Source organism: Cololabis saira, chromosome 3, assembly GCF_033807715.1.
Source record: "Cololabis saira isolate AMF1-May2022 chromosome 3, fColSai1.1, whole genome shotgun sequence".
NCBI classification, from domain to species: Eukaryota; Metazoa; Chordata; class Actinopteri; order Beloniformes; family Belonidae; genus Cololabis; species Cololabis saira.
In genome coordinates, this window is record NC_084589.1 from 44,611,467 (window position 1) to 44,638,167 (window position 26,701).

The 26,701-nt window shown below is 42.3% G+C and overlaps 3 protein-coding genes across 3 annotated transcripts in view; 1 reads left to right on the forward strand and 2 right to left on the reverse strand.

Moving 5' to 3' along the window:
- The window catches only part of LOC133424062 (zinc finger protein 665-like), a 29,312-nt gene extending 15,797 nt beyond the window's left edge, over nt 1-13,515 (forward strand). Inside the window, exons 5-6 of the mRNA XM_061714458.1 lie at nt 9,844-11,086; nt 13,400-13,515. Of these exons, the coding sequence (XP_061570442.1) occupies nt 9,844-11,086; nt 13,400-13,515 (1,359 nt within the window). The remainder of the gene's footprint in view (nt 1-9,843; nt 11,087-13,399) is intronic.
- The window catches only part of LOC133440368 (zinc finger protein 37-like), an 801,383-nt gene that overhangs the window by 710,434 nt on the left and 64,248 nt on the right, over nt 1-26,701 (reverse strand). The window lies entirely within an intron of this gene.
- LOC133440360 (zinc finger protein 383-like) lies at nt 15,274-16,596 on the reverse strand. The gene has a single exon (XM_061717606.1). The coding sequence runs from the start codon at nt 16,258-16,260 to the stop codon at nt 15,574-15,576; it is 687 nt and encodes a 228-aa protein (XP_061573590.1). The 5' UTR covers nt 16,261-16,596; the 3' UTR covers nt 15,274-15,573.

Here is a 26,701-nt window from a genome sequence, read left to right on the forward strand (position 1 = left end):
TTCATTCGAAAAGATTTTTTTCAGATGATGAGTTCTATTTTTCCACAAGGAGTTGAGAAGCAGCCTGTCAATCTGAGTCATACGTTTGTTGTCCATGAACAGAGACAGAGATGCATATGTTAAGCGTGATATTCCTTCCTCCTTGGTGAGTAGAACTCTACCTCTAAGAGAGAGATCCCGTAATAGCCACTGCTTTAGCTTTTTTTGAGTTCTTTGGATAATAGGATTGAAATTCAGTGAAGTTATTTTTTGTTGGTCCTTAGTTATTGTAATACCCAAGTAAACAACTTAATTTTTGACTGGAATACTACCAGTGTTTCCCCTAGAATTTTTTTCAGGCCCGGTGGTACCCACCGAAAAAATCCTTAACAGACGAGGCGCGTGGGACGGCATATTGGACATGTGATATGCAGCAATATAACAAAGTTTTACATTAAAAATCATTGTAGGCCTATATTGCTGAATGATATCACTTCAATGAAATAATAAGATTTAGTCTAACCTTTAACCAAAGTGTCATGGGCCTGAAAGGCTGCAGTGTGCTGGTCTGACCCATATGAGCATTGAGCATCTTTTTATACATTTCAGAGGGATCTCTATGAAAACCCTCTGGGATGGTCCTCTTTTAACGGCTGCTTGTGCTGACGGCATATGCCACAAAACATCCCTATTCACAATTGAGATTATATCAGTTATAAATAATTTAAACATTGTAGAAGATTTTTTTTCCCGTTTTGTTATAACAGAGTTACATGCATTTGACTGGGGAAAAAATGAACCTTTAGTGGTTCTACTGGAAAGACAATCTATTGTCTGTGTTATTTTCATTATTATTGCTTACCAAAAAAAGAAGCTCAATCAGAACAAAAATGTAAGCTAAACAACAAATTGGAAATTTACCATCGGGAGTGTGGTACAACTAAGGGCTGTATTTATGGTTATTAAGCAATTTGGGATCCCAGCCAGATGTTTAAATGCGTTGTTTTTTACTGGGTCACCAGTCGGACCGGTTCAGGCTCATACATGGCTGGCGCTAGGACCCCGCGGACGCCTGGTGCGCTGTTTTTTCCTTCATGCTTCCCTGCAGCGTCTCATGCAAACACAAACACACGGACCTGCAGAAACATTTCTTTATATCATGTTGTCTGTCACCCGCGATATTTTTTCTTTTTTTTTTTGGCTAGCTACAAACTCTATACATCCCATAATATATAATAATATGCCTGCGCTCTCAGCAGCATTACTAGGAACGAAGCAGGTTGACTCCCGTTGCAGAACAGCTGCAGAGGCTCCTAAACGTAAATGATAATTGATTTTTTTTTTAGGCCTGGCGGGGGGTCTCGTTGGCCTGGCGGCCCCGCCAGGCCTATATAATGGTAGGGGAAACACTGACTACAAATTGATGTTTTATCAGAATCCTTAATGGACAACCAAATTTGTTGTCCTTTTCGGACATTGTAAAACTGCTATACCGGCGAGGCCGGCCACGCCCCCTTAGGACCGCTCGGTCTGAGATGCAGGAATGCCCGAGCGGGGAGAAGGTCCTCGCTGCAGCACCGCGGAAGGGGGCGGGGCGTCGGACATCACAGGGGCGGGGCGTCGGACATCACAGGGGCGGGGCGTAGGACATCACAGAGGATGGATGGATTTGGATGGAGATGACTCCATTTATACCAGTGGCTCACAGTGAATTCAGTAGCAGGACTTCAGTTCAGTTGCAACTTTTCCGCCCAAAAGCTCCCCACTCACTTTCCACAGAGTTTTTAAAATGTTTTAACATTTAAAAAACATTTAAAAAACAATCCATCCATCCCCTGTGATGTCCGACGCCCCGCCCCTGTGATGTCCGACGCCCCGCCCCTGTGATGTCCGACGCCCCGCCCCTGTGATGTCCGACGCCCCGCCCCCTTCCGCGGTGCTGCAGCGAGGGGTACTAGCGAGCGGGCGGTGTTTGTTGTTGTAAACGTCATCAGATTGGCCCGCTCTGAACTATTTTCCGATCTCCGATCAAAAGCGATCAATCGGTGCATCTCTAGTTTTGAGCAGGTGTCTGCGATTTCTCCTGTACATTTCTCCTCTTGTGGTTTTGATCATGTATGATCTGGGCTGAATGTGTTTCTCTACCACAGTGGCTGGTTCCCACTTGTTGCCTTGTCTAACCCGCACATTTTCACCAACTTGGAGGTCAGACAGTGTCCTGGTTCCTTGATCAAAATATTGTTTCTGTCTTTGTTGTCTATGCACGAGGTGGCTCCTGGCATCTTTATAGAAAGCTGGCTGCAATAATGTCTTTGTCACAGGTAGGGGTGGGTTAAAAATATCCATATATCGATATTTTATCGATATGCATGTGTAGGAACGATTATCGATACATAAATCCATACATAGGTATCGATTTAAAAAAAAAAAAAAAATCTTTTTTTTTTTAATCCCTATTTTTCCCCCCATTTTATCTCCCAGTGCTCCTACCTAAGTCAGTCCTGGGCATTGCTCCATCTACCAACCCCGGGAGGCCCTGCACTGAGCTCAAGTCTCCTCCTTACTTCAGGAGTGAGCAGGCTGCTTCTTTTCACCAGGCAGGGTGGGGTTTCTCTGGCCGGACGTGGCGCGTGGAAGGATCATGTTATTCCCTTATTGTAACCAGAATATCGATATCGAATTGTATCGGTAATCGTATCGTCTTGGGACCTAGTGTATCGGAATCGTATCGGGAGGTCAGTGATGATACCCAGCTCTAGTCACAGGTAACTTTGATTTGAGCCTTCTTCCCATGAGCATCTGAGCAGGTGAGAGTCCAACCCCACTCAGTGGTGTGTTCCGGTATTCAAGCAGTGCTAGGTACGGGTCACCAGCACTGCCCTGTGCTTTTGTCAGCATGTTTTTTATTGTCTGAACTGCTCTCTCAACTTGGCCATTTGACTGCGGGAAAGTGGGACTTGAAGAGGTGTGTTTGAAACCCCACTCAGCACTGAAGTCCACCATCTCTTGGCTCACCAGCTGTTAGGGCTGGGCGATATGACCAAAATCTCATATCCCGATATAGCTCATTTTATATCCCGATAACGATATACATCACGATATGGCACATTTTTGTAAATTTAATAAATGAATAGTTTATATAAAATTGCAATGTGGAAATGCAGTTTGAAATGATATACTCAACAAATAAAGGTAGTAGTTACTAAGTATTTGTTTTATTTAGAACCTTTTTCAAACAGTAACACATATCGGTATTGGCCTATTGGGTATAAAAAATAACAAATTGAACACTTCTGAGTTTTAAAGAGCATAGTGTGCAGGCCAGGGCCAAATACCAAATGTAAACTTCCAAGTTTAAAGTGCAGCAACAAAATCAGGCTCACAATATAATTATACAAAATCTAACAAGTGATAAAAGAAAATCACTCCTTCAAGTTTGAGAGGTAGCAGCAAACACAAATAATACAGGACTACTGGCCTAGCCCCTAAAATAAATGTTGGTTACAAAATACCAAATGTAAACACAAAACCCTTCCAAGTTAAAGTATAGCTGCAAACGGATCACAGTATATTATACATATATATAATATGAGGTATAATATATAAAAGGTAAACAAAACTACTTCAAGTAGCATGGATGTGAAATAAATTATTAACATTTGCCAAATCTCAGGCTTCTACAGGTTGAGTGCTAGGAATACAAGCTGGTCAACTCTTGCTGGTTTCAGTGCTGACCTCTGGCATGACACAATGTTCCCACTTGCACTGAAAGCCCGCTCTGATGGGGAACTTGTGGCAGGGATGCACAGATATTTCCTCGCTAGCTTGGCCACATGGGGAAAATGTCCCTCATTCTTCTTCCACCATTCCAGTGGATCTGTGTCTGGACCAGCGTCCAGTAGGAGATAGAGGTTGAGCTCATTTTCAATGGATTCTCTGCTTGAATGAGGGGCCGCTTGGCTTGGCTTTGCTGCTGTTTTAAAGTAGCTGCTCAAACTCTTCTTTTTCTTCTTAGCAGGAACCTCCTCTGGCTCATCCTGATCTCTGGCAGTTGCAGCTGATGGAAGGGGGGCTGCCTCCTGCTCTGCTTGTTCGGCCACCAGCTTCTGCAGCTCTGCAGCCGCTCTTGTCTTGATGTAGTCCACCCTCTCTTGTTTGATGTATGTGGTTTTGAACCGAGGGTCGACAAGAGAAGTCATGTCAAGCAGCTCCTGGGTTTTCTCGTCATCATACTTCTCATTTAGGTATTTTAGTATGCCCTCTTTGATGGTCGTGGTGAGCTCAGTGTCGCCATCCTGATGCTTGAGTATCTGGTTGTTGAACAGATGGAGGACTGGTTTCAAGTAGGAAACACTTGGGTAGAGCTCCCCAGACAAGGCATCTGTAAACTCCTTGAGAGGACTCAGTGTCTTGTTCATGGACTCCAGAACGTCCATGTCCTGCCAGGTTAGGACCAGGTGACGTGTTTTTTTGTCGGCACGGAGGACCTGTGAGAGAGCTTTCTCCTGCTCGATCACCCTTTCAACCATCGCTTGCATAGAGCCCCACCTTGTAGGGGTTTCTGTGATAAGCTGATGACTGGGCAAGGGTGGATTTTGCTCTGCTTGAGCTTTGGCAAGCTCCCGTCTTCTTTTCCATGAATTGGAGAAGGCAGCCACAATCTTCTTGCAGACGCCGACTGCTCGTTCCACCTGGTGTACTTTCACACCCCTCCCTGTGGAAATAAAGTAAATGTAACAACGTTCTATACTTTTTAATATATTATACTGTGTACAGGACAAGTAAAATGTATTAATTACGTTATGAATTTTATTTATTCATATATATATATTTTGTATAAAAGGTCCACACTAGGGGTCTTTACAAAATGATGGATTGGATGGAGAAGTATTCTGTATTTTTAGCTTTTAACTGGCTTTTAAATGCTCAGAAATTCTATTGCAGGATAATTTTGCCATTATGGCTGTTACTATAACTAAAATGGTTCCATCCATACATTAATGCTGTATTGGAGCACATTTTCTTTTAGTTAAAACTGTAGCGGGAACAGATGTTTAGAGAAACCTATGTATGTACCGGGTGAAGGCTGATTTATGGTTCCGCGTCACAACAACGCAGACCCTACGCTGTGGGCTACGGCGTAAGCTCTGCGTCGATTTAAGGCGGAACCATAATTCAGGCTTTAGGGGAAGATATCGGAGAACAACCAGAAGAATATAGAGTGGATTAAAAATAAAAGTTAAGCACTGAGCTACATGTGTCTCCCGTCTGGGCCATTGCAGACTCATTGCCTGAGCATGATATTACTAAAACCAAACATATCCGCCGTCTCTTTCTTCTTTACGTGCGCGACGGCAGTGCGTTGTGTCGCAGTAAATGTCGTCCGGGCGTAATACCAGCTGGTGAAATTAAACGAAAAAAAAAAAAATAAATAAATAAATTAAACAATTCCTCGAGGCAGAAAAAAATCCTGGCAAATTTACTGGTCGCACGTGTGCGAGTGGACATTAAATTCAGTCGCACATACTCAAATTTTGGTCGCAAAATGCGAGCATTTGGTCGCAGTCTGGAGCCCTTTAAACAAAAATGTATATGCATTTTTAGATCGATTTAGAGTTACTCACCAATGGCTAGATGAAGACGGTGGCCAAAGCACTGCAGGCGTGTCGTTTCATTCATCAGCTCAAGGGCAAGGATGTTGTTGCTGGCGTTGTCTGTGGTGACACATACGAGGCGATCCTGATTCAGTCCCCACGACTCAAGAGCTTCACTGAGACCTCTGGCTATCTCTTGTCCAGTGTGGTCTTCTGGAAAATAACTTGTCTGTAAACACCGGCTGCGGAGGTTCCAAGCTTGGTCGATGAAATGTATTGTCAGGCTCATATACGGATGTGTCGTTCGGCTCGACCACATATCTGTTGTTGCAGCGTAGAACATCCCCTTGTGTATCTCCTCCTCCACTTTGGCGCGGCACTCATTATATAAAGCAGGTAACACGACCTTATTCAGGTGTTTTCGGCTGGGCATTTCGTATCTAGGATCGAGTGTTCGCACCAACTCACAAAACCCCCGTTTCTCGACCGTGTAGATTGGAGCCATATCTTTACAGATGTGCTTGGCAACGGCAGTAGTTATCTCCTTCCATCTGCGGGAGGTATGACTATATGGTGTGCCGCGGGTAAAAGCCTGTTGCAACGTCTGCGTCTGGAGTTTATTCTTTTCAACATCAACGTTACTCGACCCTGCTTTTGCTGCTTTTTCTCGTTGACTCTCTCTGTATTCTTTGTCATGATTCTTTCTCAGGTGATAAAATAAATTAGTCGTGTTGGAGTCTGCTGTTGGTACCGTGCAGCGGCATACTTTACAAACTACTGTGGTCTGGTCCGTGTCGGTCTTTTTAAAACCAAACCACATCCATGCGACAGAAGTTCCCCCTCTTTTAGGTACAAGCTCCTCAGTTTGTGTTGGCTGTTCAACTTGTTGTTCTTCTTGTTTTTGAGAATTAGTACTGCTGTTACCCTGGTCTGCTACCTCTTCCTCCATGCTTGTTTTTTTTTTTTTTTTAACAGCGTACCTGGGAATGCCGTTTGGCGCGTCGGTGACGTAAATACTGCCGTAAAGCGTGTTTTGCGACATAGACGATAGAGCTTCATGTTAAAGGATATACATTTTCTATCGTCCAGACGATATATATCGTCATATCGCCCAGCCCTACCTGTAGCTGCATCTTGCGCAGTTTCCTTGGGTTCTCATCTTTACATTCTGTGCTGTGGCACGACTGTCTTTCTGTTTGTCATGTTGTTTTTGCTTAGTGACTTTATTGACAGGAATTTCAACCTCTTCACGTAGACTTTTTTTTTAGCTGACTCCGAGTCAACTCACTGGCTCTGCAAATGTCTATTGCTTTATTTAGCGTGAGGTTCGGTTCTCTCAGTAGTCGTCCTCTCACTTGGTCATCTGTGATTCCACACACGATTCTATCTCGTATCAGTGAGTCGGTGAGGTGCTCAAACTCGCAGTCTTTCACTTTGTTTTTTAAATCAGTCACATATGCATCAACAGTCTCTGATTTTCCTTGCACTCGAATAAAGAACAGGGGCCTCATGTACTAAGAGTGCGTGGATTTCAACGTGAATCCGTGCGTGGAATTAACAAAACCGCAAAAATTCATATGTACAAAGCTGTGCGTACGCCCAAATCCACGCAGGTTTCTCTGTACATCCCAATCAGCGTGGATTTGAGCGCACATGCGGGAGCACAACACTCCGCCTTGTCTCCTCCCTCAAATATATGTTTGAATATGATATGAAGATAATTATCCATTAAAAACCGCTCATCCTAACAAGAAATTTCCAAAAACAGGTAAAACAAATAAAAAAAAAACATCGGCTCTGAGCTGGAATAAATAATTCATTTTGGGGCATTTAGGGGTGTCGGACTCCGGTCCTCGAGGGCCGGTGTCCCTGCAGGTTTTAGATGTTTCCCGGTTTCATTGCACCATGATACAACTGACTGTGTCATCAACAGAAGTGTCCAGACTTTGATGACAAGCTGGTGACGATGATTAATTAGAATCAGGTGTGTTAAAGCAGTGAAACATCTAAAACATGCAGGACACCGGCCCTTCTGGGATTCAGTTTGACACCTACATTATGGTGTTCTTTGCTTTGCGTTGCGTTCGGTGAAGAGTTGTGGTTTTATTATGATCGTAGGGGTTTGTGAATGTTTATGGGCAGCGTTAGTGCATCATTACACTCTGCTTTTCTTGTTTGTATTTTAAGAACCGACACCAGAATTTTTGGTGGATGAAAAACGGCTCCCCGTTCTGCTTTATTGTCATGCATATTATATACTAACGGATTAAGACCAATGTACACGTTTATTGAGTCTTACACATTGTGGATGTCCGCGATCAACTCTCTCATGAGTATAACAATGTGAACAAAATACATTTATATTTAAAACATGAAGCATTACGATCTGATTCCTCTGCTGCAGAAATAAAGACAATTTGTGCCGACGGGATTATCGAGGTGCAAACGTGAGAAATAAAGAGCAAAATTGCTCTAACTCGGAGTGTTGCATCTGCAGGAGGAGAGACAGGTGTCGTGCCAAAAAGTGATTGCCTGCCAGAATCTGATTTCTCCCCTGAAAATGGGTCTTTTTACATGCCAAAAATTGATTGAAGGCCAAATACAGTTAATGAAAAGTTGTTTCTGCCTAAATATGACTTGATCTCATTCATAATCTGAAATCTGACGTTTTAGCGCTCTCGCTCAACGGGCTGCTGTGCGCGCTCCCGCGGCCACAAATCAGAAGAAATCAGATTCTGGCAGACAATCACTTTTTGGCACAACACCGGTTTTTGCTTCAAAATTAATTTTAATGTATTTCTGTCCAGACACAGTTATGGGATGTTTAGGGTCTGGCTTTTATCTCCAGTAGTCCTCCCATACGGTCGTCATGGTGACAGACAGATGTCCGACCTGCAGCTCCAGCTGAAGCATCATGTTGGTCTGAACCGGAGCAGCTGGTCCAGTTCAGGGCAGAGATCCAGGAGGATCCTCTTGGTACCTGAACCAGCTGATGGTCCAGTCTTAGTCCTGGACCAGCAGATCAGTGTGGTGCCTGAGGATTCGCTCCTGATCCTGCCATCAGCAGGTTCCTCTAACGCAGCCAAAGCTTCATCAGGATTTGCTGGTTCCATCGTTGAGCTCCTTTAGTTGTTTGTTCAGATCATGTGGTTGTGAGATTGTTGCAGCTCCACTCTTGTGTAATTTATCTGGTGATGTCGGGACTGTCATGTCCTTCACGTGGTCGTGAATTTATTGTTGACGTTACGTTTCCTCATATTCTGCACTTCACTGCATCACCAGTGAGTGTCGCCAACGGACAGAACCTCAGAAAAGTGCGTACAAAAGCCTTAATGTGTGAGTGACGGACCGCAGCTTTCTACGTTCACGTCATTCTTTGTACATCCGACGTGAGCGTTGAAAGTGGCGTACGCACGTTTTTTGTGCGCCGCACTCTTAGTACATAAGGCCCCTGGTGTCTCAAATACGTCACATTTTTCCTTGGCTCACAATGTTGGCGGAAAAGTTCTTTCAGTGTATCATAGTCATCTACGTCTTCATCGAAGTCAAAATTGTTATATACCTTTAAATGCTTCGTCCCCGGCCACATGTAGGAACGTGGCTCTTTTCACTGCATCAGATTTTTTGTCTATTCCGCTGGCGACAAGAAACAGTTCAAATCTCTGGACCCAGACTCTCCAATTTTCTGCTAGATTTCCTCCTAAATTTAATGAGGTTGGAGGTTTCATCTGCTCCATTTTGCCTTCCTATCTTTGTTTTCCTTCAAGTTTTTACTCTGACACCATGTTATATATGATGCGGAAGAAGCTATTTCTAGAACAACAACTTTATTCTTCAACTGTCTCGTTACCAACGCAGTAACACGAGTACTGTCACAGTGCCGCCTAATGGTCACACAGAGTAATGCACTTGTTTTCAAATATACTACATAGATGAAGGGGAAGACCGAAGGTTCAGGACAAACTTTAAACCTCACACATACAACCAAACAATCAACACTGGGAAGCACTTGACTTGTTAAAATCCTATCTTTTTGTAATTCCAGAACTCCCACAAGAAAATGTTTCTAAGGGGGAGGAGGACGGTGTTTTCAGTGACCAGCACCTCGATAACCTGGAGAGGAGCTGCAGCCCGGACCAGGAGGAACCAGGGCATCCACAGACTGTAGAACTGGAGGAAGACTCCAGTCGTCAGGATATGAAGCACAACGACGTAGAGGTGGATGTCTCATTGGTCAATGTCCCTGATGTGAAAGTTGAAAATGAAAGTTGAAAATGGTGAACCAGGACCAAACTGTGGCCAGCTGCTGTTGCACACTTCTCCTGAAGCTCAAAACAAAGATGAGGAAGGGACTGAAATTTTACGCTCAGACTCCAGTAAAACTGCAGATCCGGAGCCAATGGGACGACACGGTGACCACGAATATGCTGCTGTCCCGTCAGACAGCAACTGTAAATCAAAGCTGACCAGGACCCACACGGGGAAGAAGGCGTTTTCTTGCAGAACCTGCAGGAAAGAGTTCAGTAAAAGTAGTATTTTAATGGATCACATGAAGATCCACAATGGCGAAAGGCTATACCTGTGCAACACCTGCGGAAAATCGTTTACTAAATCATCAAATCTTAAACGCCACATAATCACACACACGGGTGAGAAGCCCTACATCTGCAAAACATGTGGAAAAAGTTACACAGAACGTTCCAACCTGGTGGTTCACTCAAGGACCCACACTGGCGAAAGGCCGTACATGTGCAACACCTGCGGAAAAACCTTTACTAAATCATCAAATCTTAAAAGCCACATAACCACGCACAAGGGCGAGAAGCCCTACATCTGCAAAACATGTGGAAAAAGTTACAGGCTACGTTCCCAGCTAGTGATTCACTCGAGGACCCACACTGGCGAAAGGCCGTACCTGTGCAACACCTGCAGCAAAACCTTTACTAATTTATCAGATCTTAAACGCCACATAACCACGCACACGGTCGAGAAGCCCTACATCTGCAAAACATGTGGAAAGAGTTACAGGATACGTTCGTACCTGGTGGCTCACTCGAGGATACACACCGGTGAAAGGCCGTTCGTGTGCAACACCTGCGGAAAAACCTTTACTAAATCATCAAACCTTAAAAGCCACATAACCACGCACACGGGCGAGAAGCCCTACATCTGCAAAACATGTGGAAAAAGTTACAGGCTACGTTCCCACCTAGTGACTCACTCGAGGATCCACACCGGCGAAAGGCCGTACCTGTGCAACACCTGTGGAAAAACCTTTACTGGGTCATCAGTTCTTAAACGGCACATAACCACGCACACGGGCGAGAAGCCCTACATCTGCAAAACATGTGGAAAAAGTTACAGGCTACGTTCCCAACTAGTGATTCACTCGAGGATCCACACCGGCGAAAGGCCGTACCTGTGCAACACCTGCGGAAAAACCTTTACTGAATCATCACATCTTAAACGGCACATAATCATGCACACGGGGAGAAGCTATATTAGTGCAAGACGTGCAACAAAGGTTTTAGCCACAGAATTGATTTGCTGAGTCACATGAAAAATCACCCGGAGGAGAAGTCTGGTGACTCGTGACAAATGAAGCTCATGTTGTCGTCCTCCGGGGGCAGCTGTCCACTCCTGTCTGACCCACAGAAGAAGAACCTGCAGAAGTCCAACCACCATCTCCTGTGGCTGATGAGCCTAATCCCCTCCCCACAAGGGTTGCAGGTTCAACCCGGATTTATGCTTCTCCGTCAACTTGACGCAGAGGGAACCATGTGGTTGTGTACTTTTAAAGTTCTGCATTGAGTTTGTTTGAATCCCTGTTCCTTCTTAAAATCGTATTATTTGTTGCTGCTGGTAACTTTCCGTCTCCACGGTGCAAATAAAGAGCTGTTAGTATGTGGGTGATTATCTGAATTCGGTGCCCTTTGGGTTGTCTTGGTTTTGAAAAAAATACTACAAATAATCATATTTCTGAACATTGCATCTGATAAAGGACTATCTGAACCTTTGAGAAATTACCTCTGTCCACCTCAGACTTGAAATCCCAAACATTATTAGCAAATTCTTTGTCACCCGAGTTGTTTTGAATTCAACCCCGTAACGGTCAACTCGATATCTGTGTGAATACTAAAGTAAAACATGTTCAAAATATTTATTGCAGATTATTGGTAATTATCTGTCCCTTGTTTAGAATAACTCATTGTGAGTAGATTTTGTTTTATTTTTAACATTCATAATTTGACTGAGAAGTAGGATTTGACAACTTCATGTAAAAACAGTGTTTGTATTTCAGAAAAATATGCATCAACAGTAAGAAATGGTTTGGCTCCCATATATTTTCTTGGTGTCTCTTACATTCTACATACAATCCAGAAACAATTGATTTAATATTTATGTTTTATTATACAAACAAATTATAAAATGTATTAAATAACAGGGTTGAAGGGACATTGAATATTTCCATAGGGTCTACAGATTAATACACCTATGAGGGAACAATTGAGGGAACAAACACATCAATTAAATGAACAGTATTCAAAATAACATGTCCAAGTGTCACCATATAAAAAAAAAAAAAAACACCATATCATTTTATTTATTTTATTTTATTGGTTTAGTTGATAGGGACAATGCAGTTTAAACATACTTTCAGTACAATGACAGCAACTTATGTTCTGCACAAAGAGTTTATAGCTATTGCTAATTTGCAACTCATGTCCCTAGTTGGGCTTTTCTAACAATAAAATACAACAATATCTAGGACCTATAATACAAAATATAAAATTACATCTATTTAAAAACAATCACAAAATAAACAGTCACATAATCCCACAATCTCCACACATCATACACATACTCCCTCACTCATTCACTCCCTCTCAACACGCATCACAACACACACAGTAACAACATTTCAAAAGTGGGTACAATCCTGTTGTGTTTTCAGCCAGTTCTTAACCATGGATGCAAAGATTCTGCTATCTGATACCAATTTAATTTCATTCGGGAGTCCATTCCAGAGATGACCGCTCTTTACTGAGAAAGCTGATTGTCCAAATGTTGTTCTGCGGTAAGGTATTTGACAGTTACAGTTTGTAGAGCTCCTGGTGACTCTCCTGCTGTTTTGTCTCTGAATAAACACTGAGAGTGGCTCTGGGGCCAAACTTTTAATACATTTGAAAAAGAATTTAAGAAAGCATAAAATAATAAAACTGTCAAAGCTCAACAGATTATATTTCTTTAGAATGTTTGTAATGAATGTAGAACTTGGCATATTTGTCCTAATAACGTTAATACAAAGCGATAACGTAACGTTTTTAATAGGTTTTTAGGTTTCTGTTAGTTATCTTGGCGTGCTTGCTAGGTAAATTAAAGTGATTTAAGTGTATGACGTTATATATCGGTAGTTCGTGGTATTTTCATGAAATAACTACTTTTCATTGCTGTGTTTTGACAGAGTATTTTTTCGGGAGCTGAAATAGATAAGAGATGCAGAGAGAGCGACTCGACAGAGAGCAGAAAAACTTTGTTAATAATAAAATAAAATGAAATTCAATAGACTGATATGCTCATTTTAATACATGTATTAAAATCCCTTTCCATCCCTTATGTCATGTCATCAATTTAACATTTAAGTGTTGAGACACTTTGAAATACTTTCAACCACTTTTTAATATTTTCAACCATTTTGAAATACTTTCAACCACTTTGATATGTTTTCAAACACTTTGCTGGATTTTAAGACAGAATGGCCGGTTTTCAGTGCAGCCCCTCCAGAGCTTCCAGCGTGCCTCCAGCCACATGTGTCCGCTCCCCAGCTCTCGTCCTCAGCTCCGGGGGAGCCCCGCTCCCCGACTGGCAACCGCGGCCTGAAAAAGCGAGCCCGAGTCGCCCCAGGTGTCCCGCTACGGGGCCTGCCGCCGTGCAGGTCTGAACCTCCAGCTGTCGGCCGCTGGTTGAACCAGCCGCGGCTCCAGCAACCCCCAACCACCCAGAATGGTGCGTCGGTGAATGGGGGGTCCGGTCGGTCCCCGGTTCCCGGGGGGCCACGTCTCCATCCACGGAGGACGTCTCGCTTCCCCAACGCCCTCGCCAGAAAAATAACTTATTTGACAATTTTCACCTGTTTCAAGTAAATTTTCACTTGAAATAAGTAGAAAAATCTGCCAATGGGACAAGATTTATCTTTTTATTACAAGTAATAAAATCTTGTTCCACTGGCAGATTTTTCTACTTATTTTAAGTGAAAATTTACTTGAAACAGGTGAAAATTGTTGTTGTTGAGTCTTGTTTTAAGTGTAATGAGATTTTTTTGACCAAAAATGAGACATTTTAAGTCGAAATAAGATGAATATTCTTGTTAAGATTTTGAGTTTTTGCAGTGTAAAGTATTTTTTGTGTTTGTTATTATTATTATTATTATTATTACGATAGATTGTTCACTCTTGGGTTTATGTTGAGCTTTTATAACTCACCACCAGGGGGCACTGCTGCTCTTCCTACATATGGAGAGTGTAATATTCCAGAATTATAAATAATAATTCATCCCTCTAAAATGAAAACTTAATTACATTTTTCATGATTATTTCAGACTACATATGAGTTGAGGTAAAAAGACATTTATTTCTAAATGGATGTCTGATATAAAAGGGTTAAATCCAAAGTCTGTCCTCTTCCTGGAATCTGATCCCGATGATCCTCCCTCTTCTTCCTGCTCTCCAACCTGCAAATCTGCAGCTTCAACACGGATCTCAACATCAGCTTTAGAATAAATCATGTGTCAAACGAGTTTTAAATCTAGTACAACTGGATTTTATACATGTGATTAAATAATATTGTTAAAATCTCATTATGTAACTAATATGAAAAACGTACACATATGTTGTAACTTTAGCTTGTATAGTTACAATAACACAGCATGGATCATTTGAATTGTATTGTTTTACTTAGCTTGTCCCATGAATTATCACGATAATCTGATGTACGCGCAGCTCTGATCTTAAAATGCATAAAGCCTTTTACAGTTTTCAGGGAACTATGTATATTATCAGAATATATTTTAAAAAATTTGGATACCGCAATGTCGTATTGTATCGTGACTCAAGTATCGCGATGTGTATCCCACACCACACTCATTTCCTCATTCATTTGAAAACCAAATGTTCTTGTTTTCTAAATCAATAAAACCATTTTAAAGGAGAAATAAAAGCAAACCGTATCTGACTCCACTGACTTCTGAAATCTTCAAGGTTTTTTGTTTAATGCTGCAGACATTAAAGTTTATAAAATGGTGACAGATGGTTGGCTGTTCTGATTCTGACGTGTTGATGGTTGCATTTCTTCTTTTGTCCTCGTTTCTCTGAAGTTTCTTCCTGTTTTTTAGAGGAACGTTGTAAAAACCGAACACGTAAATATATCAAACTTGGACTAACCTCTGAACGGAGTAGATGGAGAGAGTTTAACAACATGGAGCTGCAGATTAACTTTACAAAGAGAATGTGAGTGAAGAAGAAACAGACGGGAAAAAAGTCGTGTGAGAGAGGCTTTGTAGATGAACGAAATAAACTGTCACGTTTAAAGAAACTTCAGCAAACGCTAACAGCTCTTTATTAAACTGTGGAGACGGCAAGTTGCCAACAGCAACAAATAACAATTTTAAGAAGGAACAGGGATTCAAAAAACTCAATGCAGAACTTTAAAAGAAAGTAAACAATCACATCGTTCCCTCTGCGTCAAGTTGACGGAGAAGCATAAATCCGGGTTGAACCTGCAACCCTTGTGGGGAGGGGATTAGTCTCATCAACCACAGGAGGAGGTGGTTGGACTTCTGCGGGTTCTTCTTCTGTGGGTCAGACAGAAGTGGACAGCTGCCCCCGAAGGACGACAACATGAACTTCATTTGTCACGAGTCACCAGACTTCTCCTCCGGGTGATTTCTTATGTGACTCAGCAAATCAATTCTGCGTCTAAAACCTTTGTCGCACGTCTTGCACTAATATAGCTTCTCAGCCGTGTGCGTGGTTATGTGGCGGTTAAGATGTGATGATTTAGTAAAGGTTTTTCCACAGGTGTTGCACAGGAATGGCCTTTCGCCAGTGTGGATCCTCGAGTGAATCACCAGGTTGGAATTTTGAGTGTAACTTTTTCCACATGTTTTGCAGATGTAGGGCTTCTCGCCCGTGTGCGTGTATATGTGGCTTTTAAGATGTGATGATTTAGTAAAGGTTTTTCCGCAGGTGTTGCACAGGTACGGCCTTTCGCCAGTGTGGGTCCTCGAGTGAATCACCAGGTGGGAACGTTCTCTGTAACTTTTTCCACATGTTTTGCAGATGTAGGGCTTGTAGCCCGTGTGGGTCCTTGAGTGAATCACCAGTTGGGAATGTAGCCTGTAACCTTTTCCACATGTTTTGCATATGTAGGGCTTCTCGCCCGTGTGTGTGGTTATGTGCCGTTTAAGATATGATAAATAAGTAAAGGTTTTGCCGCAGGTGTTGCATAGGTACGACCTTTCGCTAGTGTGGATCTTCACGTGATCCATGAAATTACAACTTTTACTGAACTCTTTCCTGCAAGTGCTGCAAGAAAACATCTTCTTCCCCGTGTGGGTCCTGGTCAGCTTTGATTTACAGTTGCTGTCTGACGGGACAGCAGATTCTTCGTGGTCACTGTGTCGTCTCATTGGCTCCGGATCTGCAGTTTTACTGGAGTCTGAGCATAAACTTTCAGACCCTTCCTCATCTTTGTTTTGGGTTTCAGGAGAAGTGTGCAACAGCAGCTGGCCACAGTTTGGTCCTGGTTCACCATTTTCAACTTTCACATCTGCAACATTGACCAATGAGACATCCACCTCTACGTCTTCTTGCTTAATCTCCTGACCGCTGGAGTCTTCCTCCAGTTCTGGAGTCTGTGGATGCCCTGGTTCCTCCTGGTCCGGGCTGCAGCTCCTCTCCAGGTTATCCAGGTGCTGGTCACTGGAAACCCCGTCCTCCTCCACCTTACAAACATTTTCTTGTGGGAGTTCTGGAATTACAAAAAGGGACAAAAGATAGGATTTTAACAAGTCAAAAGCGCTTCCCAGTCTTGACGTTTTGGTTGTATTTGTGAGGTTTAAAGTTTGTCCTGAACCTTCGGTCTTCTCCTTCATCTGTGTAGTATATTTGAAAACAAGTGCATTACTCTGTGTGACCATTAGGCTGCACTGTGACTGTACTCTTGTGTTACTGCGTTGGTATCGAGACAGTTGAAGAATAAAGTTGTTGTTCTAGAAATGGCTTCTTCCGCGTCATATATAACGATCTAACTACAAGTACTGCATATCAACACCTATATGAGCATCCTCCAATGATCGTGTTTTTTGCCAGTGTCATCTGACATCTTACAAGTTCTAAGTTATAGAGTGTATAACAAAATAAATGTTGGCCGGTTTGAGAAGCAGGTTGATGACATCCTATGGGATGATGGATACACCCATGATGATGTTGAACAAGCATATCAGACATTTTTCCAAGTCTCTCAACTCTGTATTCAACAGGTGCTTTCCTCTTGTCAGCAAAAAAGCAAACAAGGGTCGTTTCCGAATTCGGACAATACCGCACTATATGCTACATACTGCAAAGTATGCACTGTATACTAGGGGTGTAACGGTATTTGTATTCGTCCCGTCCCGTCACGGTACGGGGGTCACGGTTCGGTTCACGCAGTCATACGGCGAATACGTCTGACTGAGTTAAAAAAAAAAAAAAAATCAATCATCGTTTTTTTTCCCTTATAAATATCAACAGTCACGTTCCATTACAGACCTAAATGTGTGCTAGTCTGTGCATATCAATAAATATATGTGCAATTCATATATCATCATAAATTGTAGGCTATAATAACGATAAAATGTTCTAATTCTTAATTTACAACTGTCCTGAACGCACCGGGGCCGCCAGCCAAAGCGGGTTGGGTGTAAAGACTGATTTATGGTTATGCGTTAAATCGACGCAGAGCATACGCCGTAGGGTACGGCGCAGTCTACGGCGAGGTTATGCGGCGACGCGCAACCTTCGCCGTAAGCGCTGCTTGGTGTAACGCGGTACCATAAATCAGCCTTAACAGTCACAGCAAATTTGCCGTGAAGGAGATTAGCGCTAAAGTTTAAAAGAGGACTAAATTTGTACAAAGTTTTGAATGTTACCCTGTTTTCCACATTACCTGGATTATTTTGGGTTATGGAAGAGGCGACTGCCATTGGTGAGCCAGTGTTACCTTCTTAAATAATGTCTTTATCAGAATGTGTCTTGACCAGCCGCCTGTAATGTGCTTGTGTTGTTGTCAACTAGACCGCCGAGTCTATTCTCTATTATAGAGCTCAGAAATGATGTTATAGACCGCTGTGTTTATCTATCTAGATAGATTGTGTCATTTTAGACCAGTTATGTTTTTTTTGTATTTAAGCTGAATCAAAGATGGAACTGAGTCGGTCTGTGACTATCAGAGTTTTCAGCGCCGTGTGATTGACAGCTGACAGGCTTGTGTGTGTGTGTGTGTGTGTGTGTGTGTGTGTGTGTGTGTGTGTGTGTGTGACTTTACTCTGCTTTCTGCAGCATAGGCCTATATGCTTGGCTCAATAAAAGTGAGAATAAATGTAGTTTGATGGGTGGGATGAGGTGTTGAACGTTAAAATGACTATCGTAAGGCCCATGGAGAATGCTCCGCCCCCAGACGGCTCTGCCCATATGCAGCAGTAGAGGAGCCCGGGTTCAAGTATTTATTACAAGTGCACGAGCTCGTTACAATACCATCCCGCACTCACATAAACCAATCCGTGGTAAAATTAAAAACACTAATGCACAAGTTAAATGTTTTATTCTATTTATTTTACATTTTAATAATAGATGCTTTTTAGTTTTGTAGCCAATTGAACAAACTTTAACTTTCAAATGCTATGATCAAAATAAAGGAAGAAAAAACTTGTCTTATACATTTGGGACTTTTTGTATTTTTTTTCCCGTTGTACCGAACCCGTACCGAACCCGTACCGAACCGTGACCCCTGTACCGAGGTACGTACCGAACCGTGACTTGTGTGTACCGTGACACCCCTACTGTATACTGCCTACTAAATGAACGATTCAAGTACGCTGCTCCAGCAGACCGTTCACACAGCAGTGTGCTACAGTGTATCCCAGAATGCATCTCGCACCAAAACGTCAGCGAAAGATGAGATTTAAAAGCAGACTATAGAAGCTGTTGTAATTCCAGCTGTAGTGCTGTTATTATGCCACTTTATTACGTTTTAACATCTTTTCAGGTGTAAAAGTAACCGTTAAGATCCCCACCCTGGGCTCAGTTTATCCAAATAATGCCTATTAAGAAATTTGATCCGATGTTCCGGGGATCAAAAGAGCCGCCGGTCCGGCCGCATCAGCAGCAGCTGTTACCATGGTAACAGCAGCAGCTCACGGCCGGAGAACAGACGTGATCGCCGGGCCAAACTACGACAACGTCCCAGGGAGAAACCTGCTCTGTGGAGCATCACCACTGGCTGAAATAAATCATTTAGGAAGATAAATGTTGGTTTAATAGATGAAATCTAACAGTTGTAGCTGTCACGTTAGTTTGTCTGAATATAAAGTGAAGCTTCATGTTTTTACTATAGATAGATAGATAGAACTGTATTCATCTATCTAGTAAAAAAAGAAAACGTGAAGCTTCACTTTATATTCAGACAAAACAAAGCTACAACTGTTAGATAGATATAGATAGATATATACATACATACACACACACACACACACACACACACATGTGTATATATATATATATATATATATATATATATATATACACACACACACACACACACACACACACACATACATACATCCAGTACTCGAGTTCTAAAGAAAAATCAGGGGGGATGGTGGATTTTATCATATGGGGACAGATCATTTGTGCTGATTACAAATAATATAACATATTACAAATAATAGCACTGACCAAAACACGTTCAGAAATACTGCAGGAATGACATAGCATCAATTAAATGCAGCCTTCTGTAAGCTTTAAATATCCACTGGGCTTACATCAAAACACAACAATAAAAAACAGTTTTATGAACTTATCAATATGACTCTGTCCTTCACATGATAAGTAAACTGGATCACTGCAAAAACTCAAAATCTTAACAAGAATATTTGTCTTATTTCTAGTTAAAATGTTTCATTTTATTAAAAAAATCTCATTACACTTAAAACAAGACTCATCACTGGAAAAAACAACAATTTTCACCTGTTTCAAGTAGATTTTCACTTAAAATAAGTGGAAAAATCTGCCAGTGGAACAAGATTTTATTACTTGTAATAAAAAGATGAATCTTGTCCCATTGGCAGATTTTTCCTACTTTTTCAAGTGAAAATTTACTTGAAACAGGTGAAAATTGTCAAATAAGTTATTTTTCTGGCGAGGGCGTTGGGGAAGCGAGACGTCCTCCGTGGATGGAGACGTGGCCCCCCGGGAACCGTTGTGACCGGACCCCCAATTCACCGACGCACCATTCTGGGTGGTTGGGGGTCGCTGGAGCCGCGGCTGGTTCAACCAGCGGGCCGACAGCTGGAGGTTCAGACCTGCACGGCGGCAGGCCCCGTAGCGGGACACCTGGGGCGACTCGGGCTCGCTTTTTCAGGCCGCGGTTGCCAGTCGGGGGAGCGGGGCTCCCCCGGAGCTGAGGACGAGAGCTGGGGAGCGGACACATGTGGCTGGAGGCACGCTGGAAGCTCTGGAGGGGCTGCACTGAAAACCGGCCATTCTGTCTTAAAATCCAGCAAAGTGTTTGAAAACCCAGCAAAGTGTTTGAAAACCCAGCAAAGTGTTTGAAAACATATCAAAGTGGTTGAAAGTATTTCAAAATGGTTGAAAATAAGTGGTTGAAAGTATTTAAAAGTGTCTCAACGCTTAAATGTTGTAATAGCAGTGATACCACATTCATTGATGACATGACATAAGGGATGGAAAGGGATTTTAATACATGTATTAAAATGAACATATCAGTCTATTGAATTTCCTTTTATTTTATTATTAACAAAGTTTTTCCGCTCTCTGTCGAGTCGCTCTCTCGGCATCTCTTATCTATTTCAGCTCCCGGACAAATTCTCTGTCAAAACACAGCAATGAAAAGTAGTTATTTCATGAAAATACCACAAACTACCGATATGTAACGTTGTCATAACACTTAAATCACTTTAATTTACTTAGCAAGCACGCTAAGATAACTAACAGAAACCTAACATACTTCACGTTACGTTATCGCTTTGTATTAACGTTATTAGGACAAATATGCCAAGTTCTACATTCATTACAAATGGGCGGCGTAGCTTTGTCACAATTTTTAATCGTTGTCCTTACACTAAATTGAATTTAAAAAGTTATATATTAAAGTTACTTACATTTGTATTCCTCCTTCTCCCTTTCCACGGTGCAACTAGTCTTTTCTGCCTTCACATCACATCACTGACCGGTCGCCGTGTTTTCTCAATAAAGCTTTGAACAAACAAAGAAAAAAGCGCTGCCCGGCCGAGGCCGCATTGCATTCTGGGATATAGTAAGCGAGGTAGACTGGTCTTATGCATGCTGTGGATTTTTTTCCAAATCAGTAAAACATCCGGGTATTTTTCGCACACTGCAGATTTCCTTCTGTTCACATACAGCATACTACTTACTACACTTTGGCCAAATCAGTGTATACTAGTAGTACAGTATGTGAATTCGGAAACGGCCAGAGACTGTTGGCTCCCTTACGTTCTGGAAATTACCGGTGTGGTAACTGCGCACAATGCAATAACACCTCCAAGACCAACTTTTTTCTTCACCCCCACTCTAATAAAAAAATTTCCATCAAAGAGTTGATTACCTGCGCATCTACACATGTCATATATATGCTACGCTGCCCTTGCGGTCTAGCATATGTGGGAAAAACTTCCAGATAGTTAAAACAAAGGATAAGTGAACACAAAAGTTCCATATGGAGAAAAGACATTAACTATCCTGTGATTCAGATTGCTTTTATTGGCCATTTGTGTAAAACACATAGGAAATTGTCACGTTGGTAACATTGTGCGCACTCGGAATATTATTTTCACGTATAAATAAATAAATCACAGACACAACACCACAGTGAAGGAATAAACAAGTGCAGGCATATACAATAAATTGTAGTCCAGTTTTTGATTACCGTATTTTCGCGACCATAAGGCGCACATAAATTATTATTATTTTTTTTTTTAAATGTGCCGGGCGCCTTATGAAACGGTGCGCCGTGTCTATTACCTGAATTACAGTAATGTGAGGCCGGCCACCATGAGAACGGTAAAAAGAGAAGGGGGCGGGTGAAGCCCCGTGAGTTGCGACGTGAATGAGACCATCCACTGAGCTGTTTAATGCGGAAACAGAAGATGAAGACTTTTAAGGATTTGCTTGATGTGTAAAGTGAAATAAAATACAATCAAACTAAGTTTTGCTGCCGTTATATTTTTAAATAAGCACACTTGTGTGTTTTGCATGTCGGGAACCGAGGAAGCACCTGCCGTGGGGTTGCGGGTTCGATCGCCGCATCCCCGGGGCAGATCCGGCTGAAATGCCGGTGGTCTTTCCCCGGGAGCCCCTGCTACCAGTCCAGTCGGGTTCCTGCGGTCCCGGCCGGTCGGAACCGGTCACGTTTCCCGGTTGAAGCCGCGGTGATGCGCGCTGCTCCAGCCCGACTTCCTGGTTCCCCAAGCGGGGTCCGATCGACCTTGTTCCCGCCCGCTTTGCGAGCAGAGATTTCTGGGGTACGTCCCAGGTCTGATCAGCTTCACCCTCCGAAATTTTCAGCGAAATCTGTCGGTTACAAACCCGGTACCGGATCTCCGACATGCGCGTGTGCGCCACATAAATGAGAATGTGTGTGTTTCGCAGCACGACACACACACACACACATTCTCATTTATGTGGTGCTTGCCTGCCACGCTGATGGACAGAAACTGTATGGTGATTTTTAAAAGAAAAACTTTGCATAAGACGTTTCCAGCCGGAGTCATTATGGGATGAAGGGATGATGATCAAGTGGCTGAGACAGGTCTGGAAATTCGGACTGGCGCAGCTGAATTAATGGAGCGGAGCTCCTGTCGGATAGAAACCCGGTACCGACATGCACGCGTGTGTGTGAGCGGGACCAGCGCGGGGGAGCGGAGCGGGACCACCGCGGGGGAGCGGAGCGGGACCCGGGACCCGGGACGCAGGACCCGGGACGCGGGACCCGGGACGACCGCGGTCGGGATCCGCAGCACAACGGGGTATGAAAAGTTTATTTACTCTTGTGCTTGTCTGCCACGCTGATGGACAGAAACTGCCGGCTATGGTGATTTTTAAAAGAAAAGCGTTGCCTAAACAGACTTTTCCAGCCAGAGTGAAATGAAAAGGGCTGGTGGCTGAGACAGGTTTATGTGCGGCGACCCGGTGGTTTTTTTAAATTCTTTAATGCGGAAACAGAAGATGAACCTTTGAAGGGTTTGATTGATGTGAAAAGTGAAATAAAATATCAAACTAAGTTTTGCTCCTGCTCTACTTTTAAATAAGCACTCTTGTGTGTGTGTTCTGCAGCGCGTGTGTGTGCAGCTCCGTGTCTGTAGACTGCGCCTTTTGGGTCGGTGCGCCGTATGTGTGTTTTAAAACCAAAAATGACACAAAACTGAGGGTGCGCATTTTCACACGGTGCGCCGTATGGTCGTGAAAATACGGTATTTTTTGTCAGTAAGGAGCAGGAGGGGGAAGGGAACCTGAGTCATTGATGAGCCTGGCGGCTGAGGGGAAGAAGCTGAGTCTGTGGCAGGCTTTCACAGCCTCAGGTAGCCTCAGCTATCCTCAGCTAGCCTCAGCCTCCTACCAGAGGGGAGGACAGTGAAGAGGCCATGGCCAGGGTGAGAGGGATCGGCCATGATCTTCATAGCCCTCCTCAATGCCCTGGAGTCGTACAGAGACTTCAGGGAGGGCAAGGGGCAGCCAATCACTCCCTCTGCAGAGCGTATCACTCGCTGCAGCTTGTGGAGGTTCCTTGCAGCTGTAGCGGGGAACCAGGTGATGATGGCGTGGGTAATAATGGATTCAATGATGGCAGTGTAAAACTGGGCCATCATGGTCCTTGGCAGCCTGAATTTCCTCAGCTGTCGGAGGAAGAACAGTCTTATCTGGGCTTTTTTCAGAAGGGCCGTGGAATTCAGTTCCCACTTCAAGTCCCTGGTGATGTTGATTCCCAGAAAGTGGAAAGAGTCCACAGAGTCCACCTGTGTGTCTCCCAGCACGATGGGAAGGGGAAGGGGGCTGTTCATTTCAACGAGAACAAACATGTTATCTCAACTTTACGTTTTTGTGGACTTGAAAAAGTCAGCCTTCCACGGAGCGGTGGGAATCTGGACTTGCTGCTAAAACGTCGAGAGCTCTTCTGGATTTTTACTTTGCAAACACTTTTGATCTACTTTGTGTTTTTACAGTACATTCATCCTCCCTATTTTTTATACTGTATAAGATCAGAACACTTAGATGGGATTTCTGTTGTGTGACTCTCTTCCCTCATTGTAAATATTTTAAATTGATTGCTACCTAAGATTAACACTTTACAGGTATAATCATCCTCCCTTTCTAATGATTATACCTTTGGATTCGATGGTCATTGATTGATGTATTTCATGCATGCACTTTATGGGTGTTGTCTCTTCTTCCCTGGTTTTTGGTGATGCTTACTGACTGTATTTCCGTATGTGACCTTGTTTGAAGGTGCTCAGGTGTTTGTGTGGCGGCGCCTGATTGGACCACATAGTCCTACCAGCCTATAATAGACAAGCTTCTGTTCCGATCTGTTTGATGCCTTGAAAAAGGTCTATGACCGAATCGTTGGCCCAATAAACACGAGTACGGTGAGAAGAAAGTGTTTTCTTTTTAATATTTGTACAGTAAAATTGTTTGAAATTCACTATATTGAATAGCCTGTAGTGATTGTAGTTATGAAGAGGGCTATATGGGGTATTGAGTGAAATTATAGGAGAATTCATTTCATACTTCCATGGTCAAATCAGCCGCTCCTAAATGTTCATGTGCTCCTATTTCAGCCTTTACGGTAAATGAATGAACGCGGCTCAGAAACAGAAATATATGAAGTTCTGAGTTTGAGATAATGCAGATATGTTTTTTTCATATACCCATACTTCCACTGTAATATTTACAAGCTCTTACTGTAAAAGAAAAGGGTGAAACACTTTTCTTTTAGATCTAAACTTCAAACACCTTTTCTAAAAAGGTCAGTCTCCTTTTTCGCTTAAGGTTCTGTGTTGAGACTAGAGACTATAAAAATGAATTTTCCTATAATTTCACCCAATACCTCATATAGCCCTCTGAACAACCAGAATCACTACAGGCACAGTGAATTTCAAACAATTTTACTGTGGAAAAATTGAAATATTAACATCTAAACTTCAAACACCCTACTTTTCTACAAAGGTCAGTCTCCTTTTTCACTTCAAGTTCTGTTTTTCAGAGACTATAAAAATGAATTCTCCCATAATTTCACCCAATACCTCATATAAAACCCTTCACAACTGTAATCATTACAAGCATGCTTAATTTCAAACAATTTTACTGTAAATATTGAAATATTAAAAGGTGTAAACTTCAAACACCTTACTTTTCTAAAAACTTTTCATAATCTTGGAACTGGAATAACTTCACTATTGCACTTTACTGTTTTATGTATTGTACTTTGCTATGTTTTTAATTGATGGCAATGCTTTGATTGTTTTTAATGTCCTTTTGTACGGCGACCTTGGGTGTCCTGAAAGGCGCCTATAAATATTTATTATCATTAGTATAGGAATATAAATATTAAAAACAGCTGAACAATAAGGACAGTAAAAGATAAAAAACATTGAAATACTAAAAATAGAAAAGTTTTTAAAAAAGTAAGGCGTTTGAAGTTTAGATGTTAATATTTAAATTTTTCCACAGTAAAATTGTTTGAAATTCACTGTGCCTGTAGTGATTGTAGTTATGAAGAGGGCTATATGAGGTATTGGGTGAAATTATGGGAGAATTCATTTTTATAGTCTCTGCAAAACAGAACCTGAAGTGAAAAAAAAGTGTTTAATCCTTTTCTTTTAAAGAAGAAGCTTGTAAATATTACGGTGGAATTATGGGTATATGAAAAAAAACACCTGTATATTATCTCAACCTCAGAACTTCATATCTTTCCGTTTTTGAGCCGCGTTCATTCATTTACCGTAAAGGCTGAAATAGGAGCACATGAACATTTAGGAGCGGCTGATTTGACCGCAGCTGCTTGAGCTGGGGAGTTTCCCATTTAGTTGGTTTGCTTCATCACCACGGCTTTTAACTGGAAACAAAGGGATCTTGTAGGAGTCATACTCATGTGTTCATTCATTCAACTTTCCAGGGTTACGTACCGACTCTGTGGAGTCTGATTTCAGGTTTCCAGGCGAGGTCCAACAGTCTGCGCTGACGGTCGAGCTCTTCTTCATACTCCAAGATGGTTTTTTCAAACACGGAGAATATTTCTACAGCAGCTGCTGTTAGTCGCTGACCGATAAACTCTCTCAGATGATTCACCTTAGACATTGTTGAAGAGGAAAAAGAAAGGAAACAACAGAACCGTCCTCCTCAAAGGAATCACTGCTCACGTGTTCCGTTCGCTCCAAACTTCCGACCTTCCGCCAGGTGTTACAATCTGGAGTTCCGGTAGAACTCACGGTTCTACGGATAGTTCCTTCTCGCAGTTACAGTAAGTATTTAATTTACCAACGAAAGTAATTAGAACAAAATGCATACAACATTCTTTTCATCACTGGTTTACTACGACTTCTGTCATTTAGCAGACGCTTTTATCCAAAGTGATCTGAGAAAACAACACAAGCAAGAAGGTTTAGACTGAGTTTTATTTTTTCCGACACAATGAGAGCTGACGCAATTTATATGATAAGCTTCTGATTGTTAATATCAATATATAAAATACAAATATTTTTTAATCCATGTGTACTTTATTATTTGTCATAAAACATTTATGTTGTTAAGAAACTTTTATTGCAATGGGCTTCAAAA